This window comes from Terrapene carolina, unplaced genomic scaffold, assembly GCF_002925995.2.
Source record: "Terrapene carolina triunguis isolate 2854851 unplaced genomic scaffold, T_m_triunguis-2.0 Scaffold19690, whole genome shotgun sequence".
Classification (NCBI taxonomy): domain Eukaryota; kingdom Metazoa; phylum Chordata; order Testudines; family Emydidae; genus Terrapene; species Terrapene triunguis.
The window spans coordinates 2,079-11,945 of NW_020684041.1; the positions used below are offsets into that span (position 1 = coordinate 2,079).

Sequence of the window (9,867 nt, forward strand, 5' to 3'; positions counted from 1 at the left end):
TTGTGTGTTGTTCTAGCTAGGAGGAGAGGTTGATGATAGAGTCTGTGACACGCTGTACCCAATGTGACACCCTGTACCCCATGTTCACCACTTTTATATGATTCTGATATATTTTGTACAAAGTATGCCTTATGAGATATCTTTTGAAAACTCATAAGCTGCTGAACATCATTGTCCTGTTACGATGTGTGTAACAACACTGCATGTAAAACTATGAGATTTTACTGTATGATTATTACTGAAGTATGTTGTATTTCTGGGTAATGCCAAAAAGCCAGTTTCTCAGAGACAAAGGCACACTTGCATGCCAGCAAGGTGCTAAAGAGCCATTACCTATATAATCAGACATTCACCAGCAGGGGGAAAGGTATTTGCAATTCAGCTGAAGGACAGTTTGCAGCTCATGTATGTAATGGAACTACCTGACCCCATTACCCAGCAAGGATTGTTCCAGCACAAAGTGTTGGAAGACAGGATACTAGGCTAGATGGACCTTTGGTCTGACCTAGTATGGCCGTTCTTATATTCTTATGTTCTTAAGTTCTGTTTCCCTGAACACAGTAGGAATCAAACACCAGGAGACAGTTTCTTGCTGTTCCAGTCCCCTTTCCAGCCAGCACTCTGTGCCCCAAAATCTCTCTCTCTTCGCTTTCTCTCAGGGCCACATTACCAGCACTTCTGTTACTGGCTGCTTGGCTTTGGGCTGCTTCTGTCTGTCTCTGTGTTTCAGCTTGGGCCACGTGGGTCAACTTCTGCTCAAGCTTTTCCATGTGCCTGTGTTTTGGGTGCTACTGCTGTTGTTTCAGCCACCGATTGCGTGGCTTTTTTACATTTACCCTGAATACAAAGTGGTGGTTACACCTGACCCATAACAACAAGGTAGAACCCAACACGTAACAGTATCAAGCAGAAACTCATAGGGGACAAAAGCCAAATAGGGCGATCATGAATCGGAGGAGATCACATTGTCTGTGTAACTGTGCTGCTGGTGTTTTTTAGGGCTGGATTGGCCTCTCACCTACCACCATGGCTTACTCTGGAGCTTCAACAATTGAGATGCCGGCCCCGGGCCGCCCTCTGCGGCTGGGGATGCTGTACGACTGCTGCAGCGACACGCTCATACCAGGTATGGTTAGAGCTGCACCAAACACACTTGTATTTGTTTGTTGTAGTTTATGGACCTCTTGCCAACTTACCTACCCTGCGGGACCCTTTCAACATAACACCTGGTTCACTCTTTGCCTCTTTACGATGTCGTCAGTTGTGAGAGTGGGAAGTGACTGGTTAGATCTAAAACCAAGACATTTAGTGATAAATGAATGAAATGTTTAAAGAGTCCTTAGAAAAAAGCATTTCCCAGAAACTTACTAGGCAATAAGTTCAACTGCTTAGATAAAACCTACATGTTCATTTGAGAGAAGCACTAAGAGCAGCTTGAGAAATGTTCAAACAAGCCGTTCATTTTGTCTTAGGTAACATGAAACTTCCTTCAAGCAGCAAAGCAAGATGGTCAGTTCTTGCTCACTGGTGTGGGGAAATAGAACATTTCCATAACCCCTTCCCCAATCTTCCTGTGCTCTCTATTCTGGCTGTAATGGGTACTAAGTCTGAGGGGAAAGATTGTCCAGGAGGGAGCTGCTCAGGATCTCAGGAGACATGCGTGACCTTGGGCTAGTCACTTAATCTTTCTGGGCCTCAGGTCTCCATCTGTAAAAATGGAATAATGATACTTCTCTACCTTACAGGGGTGTTGTGAGAATAAATACATTAAAGAGTATGAGGTCATAGAAGTGTCTAGGTAGTCAACCCCTTCCCTGCCTAGTTTAGTTTGGATTTTATTATGTTATAAAACTATTCTAATCTTAGATTATCATAATATTATTATTCTCTATTTCTAATTCCCCCACCCCTCCAAACCAATAAGCAGTTCTCCTGAACAAAACCAACAAAACAAATTTGGAGTTTCTTAGTCAAGCCAATTTAGGCCAAAGATGAACTAAAGAAGTTGGGAATTTTTTTTATAAAAGAACTTCAGGTAAAATTTTCAGAAACTGTAATTTTTTTTTCTGTTTGGTAACAAACTTCCCAGAAAAAAATTGCCCTGGGATGAGATGTTGCATGGGAAATGTATTTAATATCTGTAGTGCAGTAAGGCTTAGAGGCTCCAGGGAAGGACCAGAACTTATTTGTGTTAGACGCTCTACAAGCACGCTAGATCGAGCCTCAACTATGGAGCAACTTAACTGCTGCTCCATTGACATAATGGAAGCACAGCACAACAGGAGAAGGATTGGGCCCATTACTCTAGATCAGTCGTTCTCAAACTTATTTAATCGCCCCCCCCCTCTTTGTGTCTGTAGTTGTTTACGCCTCCCCCACCTACAAGTACATACACCGCTACCTAGCGCTGAAGGCAGAGCAGAGAGCAGCGGCTGCTGCCCGGGCGCCCAGCTCTGAAGGCAGAGGGGAGAAGGGGAAGAAGAGCCCGAGCCTGGGTGATGTGCCTCTGGTTGTCCTCTTTATCCCTGCTCCCTGGGTGTGCATGGCCGGTGGCTGACAGCCAGAGCTCTTCTCCAAAAAAAAAAAAAAAAAAAAGAAGGCACACAGCTCGCACCTCCCTTGACACATTCCTGCACCTCCCTTGGGAGGTCCGCCCCATAGTTTGAGAACCGCCACTCTAGTTGAAATCAGTGATAGCAGGATTGAGCCCAAATCTATTCACAACAAAAATCTTTCATAACTTTGTGAATTAATAACTTTGCTTGATTACAAACTCTTTTAGAACATAAGAACATAAGAATGGTCATACTGGGTCAGACCAAAGGTCCATACAGCCCAGTATCCTGTCTGCCGACAGTGGCCAATGCCAGGTGCCCCAGAGGGAGTGAACCTAACAGCTAATGATGAAGTGATCTCTCTCCTGCCATCCATCTCCATCCTCTGACAAACAGAGGCTAGGGACACCCTTCCTTACCCATCCTGGCTAATAGCCATTAACGGATTTAACCTCCATGAATTCATCTAGTTCTCTTTTAAACCCTGTTATAGTCCTAGCCTTCACGACCTCCTCAGGCAAGGAGTTCCACAGATTGTCTGTGCGCTGTGTGAAGAAGAACTTCCATTTATTTGTTTTAAACCTGCTGCCTATTAATTTCATTTGGTGGCCCCTAGTTTTTATATTATGGGAACAAGTAAATAACTTTTCCTTATTCACTTTCTCCACATCACTCATGATTTTATATACCTCTATCATATCCCCCCTTAGTCTCCTCTTTTCCAAGCTGAAAAGTCCTAGCCTCTTTAATCTCTCCTCATATGGGACCCGTTCCAAACCCCTCATCATTTTAGTTGTCCTTTTCTGAACCTTTTCTAGTGCCAGTATATCTTTTTTGAGATGAGAAGACCACATCTGTACGCAGTATTCAAGATGTGGGCACACCATGGATTTATATAAGGGCAATAAGATATTCTCCGTCTTATTCTCTATCCCTTTTTTAATGATTCCTAACATCCTGTTTGCTTTTTTGACTGCCGCTGCACACTGCGTGGACATCTTCAGAGAACTATCCACGATGCCTCCAAGATCTCTTTCCTGATTTGTTGTAGCTAAATTAGCCCCCATCATATTGTATTTATAGTTGGGGTTATTTTTTCCAATGCATCTGAAGAAGTGGGTTTTTTACCCACAAAAGCTTATGCCCAAATAAATCTGTTAGTCTTTAAGGTGCCACTGGACTCCTTGTTTTTGTGGATACAGACTAACATGGCTACCCCCTGATACTTGACTATATTTGAAAGAAAGCATTGAGTCAAATGAAGTAAAAATCTTAAACCGAACCAAACTGTACCATAGAATCTCTATGGATAGTAATTCTATGCTTTAATAATAAGAATACAGCGGTAGGGATATATTACTGACCACCTGACCAGGATGGTGTAAGTGACTCTGAAATGCTCAGGAAGATTAGAGAGGCTATTAAAATAAAAAACTCAATAATAATGGGGGATTTCAATTATCCCCATATTGACTAGGTACGTGTCACCTCAGGGCGGGATGCAGAGATAAAGTTTCTTGACACCTTAAATGACTGCTTCTTGGAGCAGCTAGTCCTGGAACCCACAGGAGGAGAGGCAATTTTTGATTTAGTCCTAAATGGAGCACAGGATCAGGTCCAAGAGGTGAATATCGCTAAACTGCTTGGTAATAGTGACCATAATATAATAAAATTTAACATCTTTGGGGGGGGGGGAGGGGGAACACCACAGTGGCCCAACACTGTAACATTTAATTTCAGAAATGGGATGTTAAGGCTGATTCCCCACTCTGGCACTTCGAGTGCAGAAGGTGGGGCCTGCAAGGATTCTAAAAATTAATACTGGCCACTCCAGGCTTGTATTAAACTCCCAAGGTTACAGCTTTTCTCTGGCTTTGGATGGGGAGATGCTGCCACCACCCAAGTGCAAAAATCCCTTTGAGAACCCAGGAAGGTGCACTTGGGAATTCCTTCCTGTGGGGTACCCTCAAGCCCTTTCACACCCCCCCCCCCCCCCCCGGGGAAAAACTAAAAAAAAAAACACAAAGGAAATCAGCTGTTGCCACCAGCTAATTAAACAACATGTGCACAAACCTCTTAGGACACAAAAATCCAATCCTGATCTAAAAAAAGTAAATTTTATTAAAAACAAAAGAAAGAAAATACATCTGGGAACTCAGGCTATTGCTAGATTTTAAAAGAGGAAATACAAGAATTAAGAACCAAAAATATCTTTCTTAAGGTCCAACTTAAAGGTTACAAGCAAAACAAAAGCACCTGGGGTTAGCACAGAGGAGTCCACAAGCCATAAAGAAATAAAAGGGATAAACCTAATCATGTCTTCCTAGACATTTCCTGATCTACGTACATATCTGGGGTTTTAAATGAGTAGATTCTAGGTATGATCCTGATGATTTTTTCATACCTGGCCCCAAGCTTCTTACAGCAGAGTTCTGCCCTGTTCCCTCGCTCCCAGAGAACAACCGCAGACAGACAAAAGGGGAGTCTTGTTTCAATTTTTAAAAGTTCTAGCCTTTCCATTGGCTCTCCTGGCCTGGTGCCAACTCACGTCTTTTAACCCTTTACAGGTAAAGCAAGTAGAGAACAGCTACTAAGAGGGATTTTATAGCTAACTGGCTGGCTGGGTCCATAAAAGGGAGCTACCCTCCCCCCCCTTTCATTTATCACAGGGGAACTACACAAAAATGAGGAGGTTAGTTAAACAGAAATTAAAAGGTACAGCGCCAAAATTGAAATCCCTGCAAGCTGCATGGAAACTTTTAAAAACACCATAATAGAGGCTCAATTTAAATGTATACCCCAAATTAAAAAACATAGTAAGAAAACCAAAAAAGTGCCACCATGGCTAAACAACAAAGAAGAAAAACAGTTAGAGGCAAAAAGGCATCCTTTAAAAAAGTGGAAGTTAAATCCTAGTGAGGAAAATAGAAAGGAGCAGAAACTCTGGCAAGTGAGTGTAAAAATATTATTAGGAAGGCCAAAAAAGAATTTGAAGAACAGCTAGCCAAAGACTCAGAAAGTAACAGCAACTTTTTTTTAATGTACATCAAGAAGCAGGAAGCCTGCTAAACAACCAGTGGGGCCACTGGACAATCGAGATGCTAAAGGAGCACTCAAGGACGATAAGGCCATTGTGGAGAAACTAAATGAATTCTTTGATTCGGTCTTCATGGTTGAGGATGTCAGGGAGATTCCCAAACCTGAGCCATTCTTTTTAGATGACAGATCTGAGGAAATGTCCCAGATTGAGGTGTCATTAGAGGAAGTTTTGAACAAATTGATAAATTAAACAGCAATAAGCCACCAGGACCAGATGGTATTCACCCAAGAGTTCTGAAGGAACTGTGAAATTGCAGAACTACTAACGGTGGTATGGAACCTACCATTTAAATCAGCTTCTGTACCAGATGATTGGAGGATAGCTAATGTGATGCCAATTTTTAAAAAAGGCTCCAGAGGTGACCCCAGAAAATACAGGCCTGTAAGCCTAACTTCAGTACTGGGCAAATTGGTTGAAACTATAGTAAAGAACAGAATTATCAGACACATAGATGAACGTGATTTGATAGGGAAGAGTCAACATGGTTTTTGTAAAGGGAAATCATGCCTCACCAATCTACTAGAATTCTTTGAGAGGATCAACAAACATGTGGACAAGGGGGATCCAGTGGAGATACTGTATTTAGATTTTCAAAAAGCCTTTGATAAGGTCCCTCACCAAAGGCTCTTAAGTAAAGTAAGCTGTCATGGGATAAAAGGGAAGGTCCTCTCATGGATTGGTAACTGGTTAAAAGATAGGAAACAAAGGATAGGAATAAATGGTCAGTTTTCAGACTGGAGAGAGGTAAATAGTGGTGTCCCCCAGGGATCTGTACTGGGACCAGTCCTATTCAACATATTCATAAATGCTCTGGAAAAAGCAGTAAACAGTGAGGTTCTGACAGATTTCTGTTACCAGTCTGCCTAGGATCTCAGGTGATCAATCTGAGACCACAGGTCCGTTCGGGAGGGAGAGGGGGGGAAATACAGGAACACACTATGTGACTGAATTTTAAAGCTTTATTAAGAAAATAATAAAACAACAGCAGAGAGTGCTGGGAACGCTCCCACGTCACTCAGGGGAAAAAAGAAAGCGTTAGTGCTCCAAGCCCTAACCCACTTCCATACTCACACCCACACTACCCAAGGCTGGCCAAGCCTGGGTGTAGAGTCAGAAGAAGAGGAGGGGAAGGGGGGAAAGGTGGACGGGAGTGCTGTCCTGGGCCCAGGCCATCCAAGTCTGCTGCTTATTTTCGAGTTGCTCTGGCTCTCAGAGGGGTTTTAAGTTCTGGTTTCCTTTGGGGGTGTTTTCGTCCAAGGCCCTCTGTGCCTGGTGCTCTTTGTACCAGTCTAAACAGGCTTGCTGTGGTCTCCCTGGTTTCCCAAAACATCCTGGCTCCGGAGACTTTGTTTTTCCTTCTGTTGGTCTTCGCTGTCACTGTCTCATTCGCTCTCACTGTTCTCGCTGCTCCTCTTCTCATGGCTGCTTGGGGTAAATTTCAAGCCCCCATCTTTCTCGGCTGGCAGCCAAGCGCCGCTGTGAGCTGTGGCCAGCGTCTTATCTTCGAACTGAGCTAGCTGAAGTGTTCAATTAACCCGTTCTCTGCTCTTTTCTTCTTCTCTCCCCTCCCCTTGGCTTCTCATAACCTGCAAAGGAAACTTCCATTCCCATTCACACCTTTAAGTTTTCCCAAAATGCTTTGCGATGCCTGCAACAGCGTTAGCAACATACAATGTTGATCTGCCCCCCCCCCCCAGAACTTGAGGGAGGGGGCCATTGGGGCATGACAAGGTGGCAAAATTTGCAGATGATGCAAAACTACTCAAGATAGTTAAGCCCAAATCAGACTGTGAAGAGTTACAAAGGGATCTCACAAAACTGGGTGACTGGGCAACAAAATGGCAGATGAAATTCAATGTTGATAAATGCAAAGTAATGCACATTGGAAAACATAATTTCAACTATATGTATAAAATGATGGGGTCTAAATTAGCGTTTACCACTGAAGAAAGAGATCTTGGAGTCATTGTGGATAGTTCTCTGAAAATATCCACTCAATGTGCAGCGGCAGTCAAAAAAGTGAACAGAATGTTGGGAATCATTAAGCAAGGGCTAGATAATAAGACAGAAAATAACATATTGCCTCTATATAAATCCATGGTACACCCACATATTGAATACTGCATGCAGATGTGGTAGCCACATCTCAAAAAAGATATATTGGAATTGGAAAAGGTTCAGAAAAGGGCAACAAAAATAATTAGGGGTATGAAATGGCTTTCATATGAGGAGAGATTAATAAGACTGAGACTTTTCAGCTTGGAAAAGAGGAGACTAAGGGGGGGATATGATAGAGGTCTAAAGAATCGTGACTGGTGTGGAGAAAGTAAATAAGGAAGTATTATTTTCACCTTCTCATAACACAAGAACTAGGGGTCACCAAATGAAATTAATAGGCAGCAGGCTTAAAACAAACAAAAGGAAGTATTTTTTCCACACAACACACAGTCAACCAGTGGAACTCCTTGCCAGAGGATGTTGTGAAGGCCAAGACTATAACAGGGTTCAAAAAAGAACTATATAAGTTCATGGAGGATAGGTCCATCAATGGCTATTAGCCAAGATGGGCAGGGATGGTGTCCCTAGCCTCTGCCAGAAGCTGGGAATGGGCGACAGGGGATGGATCACTTGATGATTCCCTGTTCTGTTCATTCCCTCTGGGGCACCTGGCACTGGCCACTGTTGGTAGACAGGATATTAGGCTAGAAGGACCTTTGGTCTGACCCAATACGGCCGTTTTTATGTTCTTATTATTCTGTAAACTGGTGGGGCGGCATACCTGGCATTGCAAAACTCTTGCTAATCCTGATATGATATTATACTTGCACATGGAGACCATGGTGATCAGTGCCTTAGTTATTACTGTTTGTGTGGCAGTAGCCCCCCGGGCACCAATCCAGGATCATGGCCTCATTACTAGTCAGTGTCTATATACACAGTATAAAATGGCAGCTCCTGCCCCAAAGAGCTTAAAATCTAGATTGTGATGAAGTGAGACAAACGGAGGAGGAGAGAATGAGGTAACAGTGAAGCTAGCACATTACTAGACAGAGCAAGATAGATAGATGGAGACTCAAGTGGAGGGTCAGATGACAGGGCGCATTGATTTGAGCCCTCAGTGCTGTGTTCTTTTGCTCATGGTGTCTCTTTAATAGGTGGCAACTTTAATAAATGAAATTGCAACAATTTCTTATCCTCTCCCGTGATCACTGACTATGTGCTTGTGTGGAATTTTCCAGGTATCACTTTATGGGGCATTGAGGCCCTTAAGAAAGACGTGGAGACAATGCCAAAGCACAATACTGAATTCCAGATCATTGCGTCCGACACCATTGAAGATAAAGCCTCAGCCCTCAGTCTGTCTGCATCCCTGAAGGCCAGTCTCCTGGGGGGGATGGTGGAAGTAGGTGGATCTGCAGCATTTTTAAATGATACAAAGAAATCAAAAAATCACGCTCGAGTTGCTCTCCACTACTCAGTGACAAACAGGTTTGAGCACCTGACTATGAGCCAATTGGGTACTGAGAACGTCTCTTATCCTGCTGTATTTGACCAAGGCACGGCCACCCATGTGGTCACAGCTGTGCTGTACGGGGCTCAGGCTTTCTTTGTGTTTGATCGGGAAGTTTCTTCATCAGAGAGTATGAGAGAGATAGAGGGGAAAATGAAACTGATGATAGAAAAGATCCCAATGGTTTCTGGAGGAGCAGAGGTGTCTGGGAAAAAGAGGAACAGGGCAGAAGAAAGAACTGAAAATTTTAGTTGCAAATTTTATGGCGATTTTGCTCTGGAGAACAATCCGGTTACTTACCAAGATGCCATGGGAGTTTACTCCACTCTCCCGAAGCGGTTTGGCGTCTCTGGTGAAAACGCTGTACCGGTGCGAGTCTGGCTGTACCCACTGAGCAAGCTGGACTCCAGAGCCGCTCAGCTAGTGTGCGAGATCAGCGCGGTGCTGGTTTATGATGCTCAAAGTGCCATGGAGCACCTGACTGAGTGCGACGTCCGGTGCAACGACATGGTGAAGGACAGAACGGCTACAACCTTCCCCGAGATCCAGAGGAAAATCCAGCAATTCAGAGATCTGTGTAAACAGCACAGACAAACCTTCCAAAAAGAGCTAGCTACAACCTTGCCCTCTATCCGTGGAGGCAGAACAGAGGAAGGGGCCCTGGTGGAGATTTTAACCAACAAGGAGCAATCGCCATTTGG

General features: G+C 43.7%; 1 protein-coding gene across 1 annotated transcript; it reads left to right on the forward strand.

Annotated features, from left to right (window-relative positions):
- Nucleotides 1-1,026: 1,026 nt before the first annotated feature.
- On the forward strand, nt 1,027-9,859 carry LOC112125811 (verrucotoxin subunit beta-like; the record flags this gene model as incomplete). Its single annotated transcript, XM_024224185.2, has 2 exons — nt 1,027-1,126; nt 8,895-9,859. Coding segments are annotated over exons 1-2 (1,065 nt in total), but the record flags the coding sequence as incomplete, so codon positions are not given.
- Nucleotides 9,860-9,867: the final 8 nt, after the last annotated feature.